At 40.8% G+C, this 13,623-nt stretch overlaps 1 protein-coding gene across 4 annotated transcripts in view; it reads left to right on the top strand.

Moving 5' to 3' along the window:
* KCNT1 (potassium sodium-activated channel subfamily T member 1) overlaps positions 1 to 13,623 on the top strand; it is a 205,286-nt gene that overhangs the window by 145,159 nt on the left and 46,504 nt on the right. For all 4 annotated transcript variants that reach the window (XM_044661255.1, XM_044661256.1, XM_044661253.1 and 1 more), the window contains 7 exons: positions 1,358 to 1,522; positions 1,938 to 2,074; positions 4,753 to 4,816; positions 4,951 to 5,059; positions 10,558 to 10,666; positions 11,179 to 11,328; positions 12,435 to 12,673. In XM_044661255.1, coding sequence (XP_044517190.1) covers positions 1,358 to 1,522; positions 1,938 to 2,074; positions 4,753 to 4,816; positions 4,951 to 5,059; positions 10,558 to 10,666; positions 11,179 to 11,328; positions 12,435 to 12,673 — 973 coding nt within the window. The remainder of the gene's footprint in view (positions 1 to 1,357; positions 1,523 to 1,937; positions 2,075 to 4,752; positions 4,817 to 4,950; positions 5,060 to 10,557; positions 10,667 to 11,178; positions 11,329 to 12,434; positions 12,674 to 13,623) is intronic.

Consider the following 13,623-nt stretch of genomic DNA (forward strand, 5'->3'; position numbering starts at 1 on the left):
TATCTCCAATATATCCTGTATATAGCTTATTTGTTCATAATCATTTTCATGTTGTCCCTTCCTTTAGATTGTGAACTCCTTGAAAGTAGGGAACATCTTTTGCTTTTCCTTGTATCCCCAGCATTCAGCACAATGCCTAGCATATAGTAAATGCTTAATAAATGTTTAATGATTGACTGAATGTCCTCACAGTGTCTTATGAGGATTAAATACAACTATAAAGTGATACATAAATATGATGGCTGCAATACCCTTCCCTTAGGCTTAGACTTCAGCTAAGACTTTCCTCAAATAAAATTTTATTAGTTTGGAATATCACATTCACAGAATAGCAGAATCTTAGAATTGGAAGGAAACTCAAAGTCACCTAGTCCAATCAAAAAATGGCCCCAAATCCCCTGGACAGTTTCTCCAACAGGTAGCCACCCATTCAAATTCTTACTTCCTCTCCCTTTTTTTAGTACACTAAATATCTTGAATACCTATTTATGAGGAATAAAAGTTAAAGGCCTTTGATGATCTCTGTACTATCTTTCATATGAGTCAGCTTCATTTCACCCCTAACACTTTTCTTCACACTATTCTTCTCTCTATTCAATTCAGTTCAATAAACATTGAAGAAGTACCCAACTATACGCAAAGCCCAGAGTTAGACAACAAGATGACAAAAACAAAGTGAAATGTCATAGCAGTGTGTCTGCTCCTCAAGGGCAGGGGACAAGTGAAGATGGAAGATGTAGTGTCAAGTCTGAGAAACAGCTAGTATGGGTGGAAGAGAAAGTCCATGGAAATGTGTAACATAAAGTAAGTTAGTTAAAGTTGGTGGGAGCCAAATACAAGAGGTCTTAATGGCCTAACTGAGAATCATTTATCCTAGAAGGTTTTTATGCAGAGAAGTGGCTTGTATCCTAAAAAATATTAATTTGGCTGCCATGTGGAGGACAGATTAGAAAAGGGAGAGCCTGAAAATGAAAAGACGAATTAGGAGATTACTGCAATAATCCAAGTTTGAACCTCTAAGTGCCTCCACTAGGGAATGGCTTATAAGTGGGGGAAAAAAGGATAAATTAGAGACTTGTGGAGGTAAATGGTAAAAGCAGCTTCAGTTCAAAAAGCAATTATTTAGTATCTACTCTGTCACACACTGTACTAAGCAATAGGGATAACAAAAAAAAAAAAAAACCCACAATCCCTTGCCACAAAAAGGCTTACATTCTCCTGAAATCTCCTCCCTGCTTTCCGCCTATTAAATCCTACCACTCTCCAAGCCCCAATCCCAGTACCAACCATACCAGTGAAGCCTTATAGATGAAGCATCCAGTTTTTCTGGCATTCAGTCCAGTCCACTTCCTTGTAGTTTGAGGAGCTTGTCTACCTCTGGATGGAGCGACAGAAATCTGGGGGTAATTACAGCCGCCACCGAGCCCAGACAGAAAAACATGTTGTCCTTTGTGTCAGCTCTCTCAAGATCGACCTCCTCATGGACTTCCTGAATGAGTTCTATGCTCATCCTCGCCTCCAGGTAAAGGCCAGCCTTGCGCAGGGCCAATCCTTTGTGTTTGGGGCAGTGTTAGTTGCCTCCCTCCAGTTATATTATGTGACTCTCTGACTTCTGTTTCTCTATCCACTCTGAATATAATACCATAGTTCTCCCACTTATATTACCCAAGACAGAGAGATATTGTAAGAATTAAGTACCTATGTGATCCTGGGCAAGTTACTTAACTTCTGTAGCTCTTCGTTTTTTCAACTATAATAAATGCGGGTTTTGAACAAATTGAGATCTAGGTTCGCTTCTGACTTTAAATCCATGATCCTATAATTATATATTACATGAAAGCATTTGCAAAAGCCCTCTAAGAATATGAAGTCATGCTACTATTTGCATGTTCCTCCCTCTGCATGAATAAGGGACCCAGATGGATTTCCCATTGCAGGACTATTATGTGGTGATCCTTTGCCCAACGGAGATGGACATTCAGGTGCGCCGGGTTCTACAAATCCCTCTGTGGTCTCAGAGGGTCATCTATCTCCAGGGCTCAGCACTCAAAGATCAAGATCTCTTGAGGGCCAAGTGAGTACAGAAGAATGTCGATGGGAAGAAGGGGAGTCTCGTAGAACTGGAGCAAGTTAATGTTTGCCTCTTTTTGCCTTCCCACACCATAATCACTCTCAGAAGACAGAGACAAAATCTAGATTTAAACTGTTGTCATTTCAGGCTTTTTAACCATTGAAGATTTGGGTATATACACTTAATACTTGATAGCTGTGTTAGCTAACAGGAACAACAGCACAGATAGTCCCTAATGGGTCCCTTTTTGTCTTGATTTCTCTCATGTTTTAATGCTACTTTTTCTTTGTAATGATGAGAACATGTGAAATAATTAATATATTATTCCCTAATCATGCACTAATAGGAAGGTTGGGGCACTTGACCTGCTAGGGGGCTGGAGGGAAGCCAAAAGAGGGCAAAAAAAAACCCTCCATGTGTAGTCTAAACATAGATTACCTAAAATTGCCTTTATCTTGGCATTTCCTGGACATATACAAAGGTCTTCATTTGCCATACATAAGCATCTTCTCCTATATAGGCTTTATAGGACCAAAAAGAAAAAAAAAATCTGCACTGTTAGTCATGTCGTGAGAGTTTTCATTGTAATCCCAGATTCTGCAAGGCAAATTTGTCATGGGAGTCTCTTTTGGAGAACTGAATGATTCATAAATGAAATCTGCTATGGCCATCTGGGTAAGATGTAAAGTAGGCCAAGAAAAATGAAACAATGACCATGTTTCTGGCTTCTGTTAAGAACTGAATGAGTGGATCAATCAGTGAGATCTACATTAGTATTTTTTTAGGGGTCAAAGACTGGCCACCCACTGAACCTCAACCATGCTGACCTAACTGTAACCACAGACTACTCCCCTAACCCTAGCAACAGACTGACCTTTAATACTGGTCAAAGACTGAGCCAGACCCTATTCAACTATCTCATAAATGTGATTAATCACCAGGTGAACTGCATGAAAACAACTCAATGTACATACTTCTCACTTGAGCAGCTAGGTGGCTCAGCAGATAGAGTGCTAGTCCTAGTCAGGAAGACCTGAGTTCAAGTTCAATCTCAGACACTTAAACCTAGCTGTGTGACCCTGGGCAAGTCACTTAACCTGTTTGCCTCAGTTTTCTCAACTATAAAATGAGCTGAAGAAAGAAATGGCAAACTACATCATTTTCTTTGCCAAAAAATGCCCAAAACGGGCCATAGAGTCAGACACAACTGAAAAAAACAAACGATTTCCCCTTAAAGAGACAGGACTTAGTGATGTGGGTCAGTATCATAGTCTTTGAAAACAAATGATTCAATCTCAATCCTGAGTTATGAGAATAATTATTAAATAGGGCCATTGGAAAGGCAGAGAACTCTGGAAAGAGAAAGTGGGCTTTTTTGATTATTCCTTGACTTGACTCAGATGCTATTTCTTTGTTTTTTAAGTTTTCTGTCATGTGAAATAAAGTCTGTCCTATATTTAATGTGTTGTTAGCCTAGGTGCTTACATGAGGGAGGGCAAAGTGGTTCTTCCTCACTTTTTATCTCTACAAAAACTCAAATAGAAGCTAAATATTTTCAGGGGAAACCCTGGATAGGAGCAAAATGAGCCAAGCTGGGATTGTTGGATCTTTGTAGAATTATTGAAAATCCCCCAATATTGAACCAACAAACCTATAAATTTGATTCTGGGCCACAGATTACATATGTTGACTAGAATTAAGACAGCAAAAACATGGGGAAATAGAAAAAGGATGTTCTGCTTTTGTTACACATTTGAATGATTATCCTGAAATAAGGAAGCATAGAGAATGGTCCCCATGCCTCTGAATAGTGGAATTGTCCTTGAAGGAAAGAAAGTCAATTTGCTACAAATTCATATTCTTTGTTCGCAGAGCCAACAGGCATGTGGCTGGCAATCGGCAATTGAAAATTAATTATTTCATTCAAAACCTTCATATTTCATCACCTCTGAAAAGTCTTTCCTCCCAGTTCCTCACTTAGATTAGGTCATATGGGTTACTCTGGTATTCCATTCCTCCCACACTGACTTTCTGCAAGAGTAGAGTTTGCACATGTTTTGATAACACCTCTAATTCAGGCATGAAGGTCTGAAGACTGGGCAGTGCAATAGAAAGAGAGCCATGGGTTTTGGAATCATTGTTTTAGAATGGATGGTGACTTGGGAATATTATAGAGAAGACTCCTCTTTAAGTATAGGTTGAACTAGATGAGATCCATCCCTTCTAACTCTTTGATTCTGTGAATCTCAAGACCCATTCCTACCACAAACTCAATGCATGACATCAGGCAAGTTACTTACCCTCTGTAGATCTCAGTTTCCCCCACAAAACGAAGGACTTGGACTAGGTGATATCTCAGGTCCTTTGTAGCCAAACATGCTATATTCTGTGATTCTACTCTAAGCCACTAGGAGCTTCCACCTACCTGTGAGCTTGTAATGTACATGCAGTCTGTACTACATGTTATATTCTGCATTGTCTCATTTTATTACTGTTCCACATATGTGAACTCATTTCCCCAACCAGACTGCCAGCTCCTTAAAGGCAGGCAGGGACTATGTCTTCTCTTTGTTCTCCCACTGGCCTATCACAGAGCTAGGTACAAGGTAGTTGCTCAGAGAGTACCTGCTGACTGGAGGTGCCATGGAGTGAGGGATAATGGATCACTTATTTTTTTCCAGAATGGACAATGGGGAAGCCTGCTTCATCCTCAGCAGTAGGAATGAGGTGGACCGAACAGCAGCGGTGAGCACTCTAATTCCATGATGGCCAGCATCAACAACACCTCTTGGATGCAAGGCTGGACTGGGCTGGGCTGGGTGTGTTCTCTAGGAAAGAACATGGATGGTTGGAAAGCTAAACAGCATTCTCTCCCCTAGGACCACCAGACCATCCTGAGAGCCTGGGCAGTGAAGGATTTTGCTCCCAACTGTCCCCTGTATGTTCAGATCTTGAAACCAGAGAATAAGTTTCATGTCAAATTTGCTGGTAAGTTTGGTTTCTAGTTGAAGGGCTGAATGTGACAGTCATCAATAAATGAAATTAAGCACCTGTGCTAGGCACTCTGTTAAATAAGAACATGGACAATTACGTGCAAACAAGCTTTACACAAGATAAATCATGTGTGTCACCACGACTGTCATGGGGCATTCATATTAAGAAAGAGGTGTCATTAGCCAGACCAGCCATTAGGCAGACCAGTGCCATGGAAAGGGGAAAAATCAGGTTGGGACTCAGAAGACCAAAGCTCTAGCCCAAGCTTTGCTATGAACTTGTCATGTGACTTTGGGTAAGTCACTTCTACTCTCTGGGCCTCAGTTTCTTTCTCTGTAAAGCTAGGACTACAACACTTTGGCTCTTTCCACCTGAAAGGGTTGTTGTAAGATTCACAAAAGATCACAGAAGGAGGATTTTCGAAAGACAGAATTCACTGTGCAAATCTTGAATTGGTGGTTTAAGCAATCAAGTGAGTAAGGATAGATTGGGGAAAGTTCATGTGGGGAAACAAATTCCTGGGTAGTTCAGTGGAATATATGGTCAGTAGGAATCAATAGTCTGACCTAACAGTCAAAAGAACTAAGATTCTCAATATTTTGGCAGAGACAGAATTAGCAGCCCTTCCATCACTATCACAGATTGCTGTCCCTTTACAATTTGAGTAGAAATTCTTAAGGAATGGCTATGACTGTGACTATGACAAATCCATCATTCTTAAGCCAACCTGGAGATGGGTCCCTTTGCGCATAGCCCAAGCTAGTTTACTAACAAGTATTAAGTGCCTGCCATGCATCAAGCACCATATTAATTGCTGAGGACAACAAAACAAGGCAAACACATGGACCCCTCCCCTGCAAGGAGATTACAACCTAATCTAGACAACATAAGTACAGATAGACACATATAAAATTCATACAGTATAGAAATAAGATAACCTTAGAGAGGAAGTCACTAGTACCTGGAGAGACAGCTGGGGAAATAACCTCTGCAAAAAGTGGCATTTGAAACACAGAAGAAAATCACACAAGTCTATCCCTGGGCCTGCATGCAAAGGCTTTCCAGTTTGGAAGAACATAACAAAGCTTGCCCTCTGTTGATATATCCTTCAGTTACCCAGGTCGCCTATGCCATGATGGTGATGATGGTGAAGATGACGATAGCATTCATAGAGTTCTTTAGGGCTTAAAAAGATTTTCATATATGCGATCTTTTTAAAATGCTTTGGAGGATGACTCTACTGGAGAAATGTCATCTTGGGCTATATTGATAGAGGACCAGCATCAAGAATAACAACACAATTACTGATTTGCATATAGTGCTTTAGAGTTCACTAAGTACTTTACATACATCATCTCCTTTGTGTCTCACAACACTTCAGAAATGTAGGCACTAAAACTATTATACCATTTTATAGCTAAGGAAATAGAGACCTAAGTTAAGTTAAATTAAAGGACTTGTCCCAAGTCTTGTGGCTAATCAGAGGCAGAAATAGAATCTTGGGTTTCTTGACTACAAGTCCTGCATTCTCTCTCTCCAACTTTTCATCTCCCCAAAAACGGTGATAATTCTGTTGTACTCTAACCTTGGTCAGACTCTGGAGAACTATGATTAATTTTGGAGCCCTTTTAGTAAAGGCTGATATTGTTGGGGATGTTAGGTTCAAATACAGGTTGGGCAAGATGACATCTACTCCAATCAGTAAACGCTTATAAAATGCCTACTATATGCCATATACTGTGCTAAGCACTGCAGATACAAAAAGAGACAAAAAATAGTTTCTGCTTTCAAGGAGTTTACAATCTAATGGGGCAGACAACATGTGAGCTGACATACACAAACAAGCTCAATACATGATAAATACAAAATAATTGACAAAGGAAAGGCTCTAGAAGCAAGGGAGGTTAAGAATTCCTATCATAAAAGTTGTAATTTTCTTAAAAGCTTCTTAAAGCGGGGCAGCTGGGTAGCTCAGTGGATTGAGAGCCAAGCCTAGAGATGGGAGGTTGTAGGTTCAAATCTGACCTCAGACACTTCCCAGCTGTGTGACCCTGGGCAAGTCACTTGACCCCCATTGCCTACCCTTACCACTCTTCTGCCTTGGAGTCAAAACTATGTATTCATTCCAAGACAGAGGTAAGGGTTTAAAAATTAAAAAAAAATTTAAATTTTTTTTAAAAAGCTTCTTAATAGAAGCTGGCAAAATGAATAATTGGAAATGGGGGAGAGCATTTCAGGCATTGGGGACAGCCAAAGCAAGAAATGGATTGTCTTGTTTGTGAAAGACCTAAGAGGCCATGTCACTGGATCAAAGAGTACATGTTGGGGAGTAAGATGTAAGAAGACTAGAAAGGTAGGAAGGACTATAATGGACTCTGATTTTCTGTATGATGTAGTGAGAAAGGAGTTCTGGACTAAAGGTCAACAATGTTCAAATCCCAGCTCCAGTACTTATAATATGTGTTATCCTGAGAAAGTCATTTATCTTCTCTGATCCTTGGATACCTCATCAATAAAATTGGAGAAAGAGTACTTATACTACCTCTCAACTTAGGGATTGTTGAATGAAGCACTTTGTACACTTGGAAGTGCTTTAGAAATGTTCTCTTATATTGAGGTCTCTCTACAGTGCTGGTCTTGGGGGCTCCATGCCCTGCAACTTCCAGGTGTGAGAAGATAGATATTCTGTGTCAATATTTTGGTCCTCTAGTGTGTAGCACTTTAGGGACTCCTTACTGACTAGCGAAAGCTACAGTGAGGTCCTGGATAAAGAAAGGAGAAAGTCAGAATCTTACTTGTCTTTTGAAAAGAGATTTTTCCTAAAGTAAATGTCCATCAATTGTGGGGTGTCTAAACAAATAGTGTTACATGAATGTGATGGAATATTACCATACTGTAAGAAATGAGGAATATAAAGACTTCAGAGAAGTATGGAAAAACTTATATTGAGTGAGGCAAATTAAAGTAAGCAGAAACAGGGAAACAATAAGCACAATGACTTCAATCATGTAAATAGAAACAACTCAACACTGTAATAATGATCAATCCTGCTCCCAAAGAAGAAAGGAGAAAAATACTCCTTCATTTCTTTGCAGAGATGGGAAGCTATGAACTTGATAGAAGTATTGTTTGGTTTTGCCAAACTGGTTTTTTTTCTTTCTTTTTCTATTTTTATTACGAGGGATAACTCTAAGCATGCAGATGAGGAACAAATCTAGAAGTGAAAGTTATCTAAAAACAAGATATCAGTAAAGATTAAAAACAAAAGAGAGGTTATCATGGAATTCAGATGAATATTTCTTCTTTTAAAAATATTTATTGATGAATTTTGTTTTTATATTGCTTCCAACTCTGAATACCTGTCTCCATTCTCTACCTGGAAAACCATATCTCTCAACAAAGAAAAAAGAAGTAATGCATAAAAACAAACCAACACATCAATTGTGTCAGGCAATATATAAAATATTCCATACCCCTGGTCCTCCAGAGCATCAAGAAAGAGGAGGTGCATTTTTTCAATATTTCTCCAAGGTCAAACGATCACTCTAATTACACACCATTTGAGTTGAGGTTTTGTTGTTGTTGTTTTTATTTATGTTGATAACCAATGTAGTAGGTTCTTAATAAATATATGATTGATTGGATTGATTGATGGACATATTACTTTCCTGGTTCTGCTTGCTTCATTCTTCATCAGTTCATATAAGTCTCAGAAAGGAACTGAGCAATAGTGAAGTAAAATGAGTCACAGAATGAATTGATCGTAGAGCTGTAAATAGAACCCATGTCCAATCATACAACCCAGTTATGTTAGGAAGTTATGTTAGGAAGGGTTACTGGTTGTGCTGAATAAAAATGAACCAGGCTCACTATCATTTAATTCAACTTTCTTATTTTAAATGTCCACTTTGTTTAGGGACTTAAGCCTGGTACCGGGAAATATATGAAGTTCATATTGGACATAGTTTCCCTCCCTAAAGGAGCTAATAGTCCAGTAAGGGCAGAAGACATACACAAATAACAATAACATGTTTAATACATGATAAGGGCATTAGAAAGGGCAGGTGCTATGTGAAGTCCTTGAGGGGATGTATTACTATTTTGAGATTTTTACTAGGCACACAGCAATTGTTCTGAGATTTCTATATCCTAAAGGGAAATGTGCAATTATAGGTATACAAATCTATGTATTTAGTCAACTTTAGTCAACTGCATATTGCTAAGAGGACTCAAGTCAGGTGGCAAAGAGATAACAGAACTGGCTAGTAGCCGTTATCTTATATTCCTAGAACCATACCATTAAAGTATCTTAGAATCACAGGACATAAAATGTCAAGGCTGGGAGGGATGTTAGATATAGAATGTTAAGGCTAACAAGGACTTTAAAGAGCATCTAGCTCCAACTCCCTTATTTTGTGGCCAGGAAAACTGAAGCTCAGAGAATAGAAGTAGTTGTACCCAGTACCAAGGCGTTTTATTTAGTAATTCCAACTCAAAATGCTTTGTTGAGAAAGTGTTAAAATTGCTCATCTTCCCCATGGTGCAGGTAGTTCCTGAGAATCTGTTTCTCCCCTCCTCTCCCCTCCTTCACCCACTATATGCTAATTTGTCTAATAAAATCATAGAATTTCATAGAATGTTAAAACTGGAAAGGGCCTTAGAGAATGTGTAATCCAACCCCCTCATTTTGCAGACCAGGAAGGTTGAAGCACAGAGCTTAAGTGGCTTGCCAATATGAACTTACTATTGTGAAAACTAGACATGTTCCCACAAGTCTTCTGAGGGCACTTTAGAGTTTCTGGAAGCTTTGGCCCTAAAGATTAAAAGCCAAAATCTGTTTTTCCATTAAGTGCACACCTGCCCTCATCTCTCAGAAGAAAAAAGCTCCTGAGTAGGGAGTGAGGAAGACCAAGATTCGAATTTCACCTCAGACAATTAATAGTTGCATGATTCTCTGCAAGTCATGGAACCTCTCGATTCCTCAATTTCCTTGTCTGCAAAACAAGGAGAGAGCTCTCCTTTATAGGAAATATCCCAGTTAAAAATGGCTAGGCCCAGCCAGCACTATTCCAAGGGAAGATTTTGGTCCACTCATTGATTCTCTATAAGAGGAAAGAAGTCGGAGTTTGAGGGTTTGGCGGGTGCAGCGGCAAGAAGCAAAGGGCAATTAGGAGGAAGGTATAGTAGAAGAATAGTTTGGGTTGCCTCTTGGAATGTGGGTATCTCCCTTTCCCTGGAGGTATGTGTGTTGGTTAGATAGCCATCTGTCTAAGATCCTATAGATATAGATAGAGACCCAAGATCTCTAGATGTTGAAAGTTGCTGTAGATATAGCCCCAATAGCCATGTGTCAGAGAAGGGTTTCCTGCAGTAGGTGGGACAGGGGACAAGATGACCTGTAAGGACTCTGAGATTCAGTGTCTAGATGAGATGCCACTCTCAGCAGGTGGGGCAAGGCCTTTTCTGCTGACCATTTCCCCTCTCTGACACAGACCACGTGGTGTGTGAAGAAGAATGTAAATATGCCATGCTGGCCTTAAATTGCATCTGCCCAGCCACCTCCACGCTCATCACCCTGCTGGTCCACACATCCAGGGGACAGTGAGTATCCAGGTTTGCCTCCAGCTCAACCTTCATCAGGAAGTTTTCCCCTAGGAGGGTGTTTGCAGAGCTATTCCCAAGGAGTGTGACCTCCATCAAAAAACAAAACAAAACAAAACCAAGAGCACATGTTTGTCTCTGATCAACTCAAATGACTGAGGAGTTGGGGGGCTTGTGGGGCAGCACATGAAGACTCACTGATGAGATGAGGCCTCTTCAGTCTGACTTGACAAGAAAATGATCCTCCCTCCAATGGTGTAACTGAAGCAATAAGAGTAGAGAGTTATCTGGGAATAGGAAGGCTTGACCAGTACACCTCAAATCATGTCATGCATGGAATAAGATCTGTCCCAGAGATGTGGGTTCATGCCCAAATGGAATGTACCCCTATTCCTGACTCCCATGTACTGTGGCCCTTGCCTGTGTCCCTCTCCCATGCACCTGCCCCCTCCCATCCCAAGCACGGTGGAACAGCTTTAATGGGCAGGCCTGGTCTCTGGCTTTGTCCCTAGGGAAGGTCAGGATTCACCAGAGCAATGGCAGCGGATGTACGGCCGATGCTCAGGGAATGAAGTTTATCACATCCGAATGGGAGACAGCAAGTTCTTCATGGAGTATGAGGGCAAGAGCTTCACCTATGCAGCCTTCCACGCCCACAAAAAGTGAGAGGAGAGGCAGGGTCCCCTGGGGGTTGGGGGGTAAGTAAGGGAATAAATGGAAGTAGCCACCAGCTCCATGGGGCTAAGGCAGGGGGCAGTGCTTCAAAGGAGTTTCATGGTTGTGTGTGTGAGTGTGTGTGTGTTTGTGTTAGTAGTAGGAAGGATATCTATCCTTTTTCTTAGACCAAATACCTTCTCCTTCTTTCCCTCCTTCTTGCTTTTTTTTCTTACACATCCCTTCACTTTCCATGCTCTGAAACAATTGGAGGGGGAGAAAAATGTGAGAGCAAAGTCCAGGCCATGGAATCATAGTGAAAGAAATTTTAGAGGTTATCTAGTCCAACCACTTTGTTTTATAGGTAAGAAAACTGAGGCCCAGAAGGTTAAGTGACTTGTGGAACCCAAGTCTCCTGACAAAATTCTTGCCATAGTATTTTGGATCCTAGAATTTTAGAATGTCCTAAATAGAAGGCACTGTAGGGGTTCTTCTTGTCCAACCTCATCTTCAGAGGAGGAAACTGAAACCTTTAGAAAAGAAATAGCTTTGCCAAGGTCAAATGAGAATTTAATGGCAGAGCCAAATCCACAACTTTAACCTTCTGACCACTATCCCCTGTTTGATCTACTATATGTTACATTTTTCCATCCACCTCAAATCCTGGAGATCTTCTGCCATCAGAAAGATGGAAAGGAAAGAGCCTTTACCTTATAGTCCAGATGCCCCCGGTTGAATCCCAACATTGACATTTATAGGCCTTAAAGCACTATATAGATGTAAGCTTCTGCTCTTATCATTATCATTGCTTTGTTGTTATTTCTATTATTATCTGGAAAATCCAGTTCTTTCAGCCTTGACTAGAAAAATCATGAAGGACTCCAAGGGCATAAAGCATAAAGAAAAGAACTGTTTTCCTTTAAATGAGAATCTCAAAAAGAAAGAAAAGCTCCCTGGGGCCTTTTGTCTGTCCCTCGCTTAGGAGAATGAATGCCAGAGACTGAGTTTTCAAGTAGCATTTTGAGCCCTGCAGTGGGGAGGAGGGTGGAGATGGGAAAGTAAGTGCCCTCTTTATAAGATTGGCCTTGAATGCCTACTATTGTGTCTGCCCTAGATATGGTGTGTGCCTGATTGGGCTGAAGCGGGAGGAGAATAAAAGCATCTTACTGAACCCAGGCCCACGGCACATCATGGCTGCCTCTGACACCTGCTTCTATATCAACATCACCAAGGAGGAGAACTCGGCCTTCATCTTCAAACAGGAAGAAAAACAGAAGAGGCAGGGTTTCTCAGGGCGAGGCCTCTATGACGGACCCTCCCGGCTGCCAGTCCATAGCATCATTGCTTCCATGGGTGAGGGGACCCCCCAATCCCAGAAGGATTTCCCTGATGTCATGGGGAGAGAGGGGCAAGACTGACCCTAAATTGGGCAAAATAGGTGATCACATGCATGATGTAAGGTACAGAGCATTGAGAAGACCCCCAAGTTCCCAAATTGTTCTCCTCCCATTCTCCCAGTGTCTGAAACTTCATTATTAAGGACTTACTCCTTTGAGTTGAGGCATATCCAATCCTTTGTTAAAATGCAAAGACCTATGTCAAATTTCACACACTGAGGGCAATTCCTATAACTTAGTGCAATGGAAAAACTACTATACTTGGAATCATAGGTCCACAGCTGTATGACCTTGGACAAGTCCCTTCATCTCCATACCTTTTGAGCCTCAGTTTCCTCATCTATAAAAGTGATAATAATGATTGTACTACTTACATCACAAGTTGCTATGAGCTATTAGCAGCCATTGGCATGAATTAGTAGAAAGATTGTTTCTACCTACAAGAGGAAACCCACAATAGGTAAGTTTGGATGCGTGAATGGGAGGCATGGGAGGAAGCAACTGGAGCAGAAAATCTTACTAGAGAGGGCAGACAATGGCTGAGGGCCTTGAGCAGGCAGGGTAAAGGTTCTTGGAGAGAGAGAAGAGCACTAAAATTGCAGTGAGAGGGCATCAAAGACTTAATTCACCATTTTATGCTTTTACTGTGAGCTGAAACTAGCTGGATTCAATTTCTTTTCAACTTGTAATGCCTTTGTTTCCATGGGTATCAATGAATGTGCCATCCAATCCCTCAAAGGTTTTCATGACACCAACCACCAACATGCCATGATTTAGAACAGACAAACCATGGTAGAGAAATGTCCAGAAAGGGGCAAATAATGTGAACTCAAGGGGTAGGGAAACCTGGCCATGCAAGGGCAGAGGAACTAGATAAAGTTTGGAGAGATGTAAGTTGAGAGGGCC

The sequence above is a fragment of the Gracilinanus agilis genome, chromosome 2 (genome assembly GCF_016433145.1).
Source record: "Gracilinanus agilis isolate LMUSP501 chromosome 2, AgileGrace, whole genome shotgun sequence".
Taxonomy (NCBI): Eukaryota; Metazoa; Chordata; class Mammalia; order Didelphimorphia; family Didelphidae; genus Gracilinanus; species Gracilinanus agilis.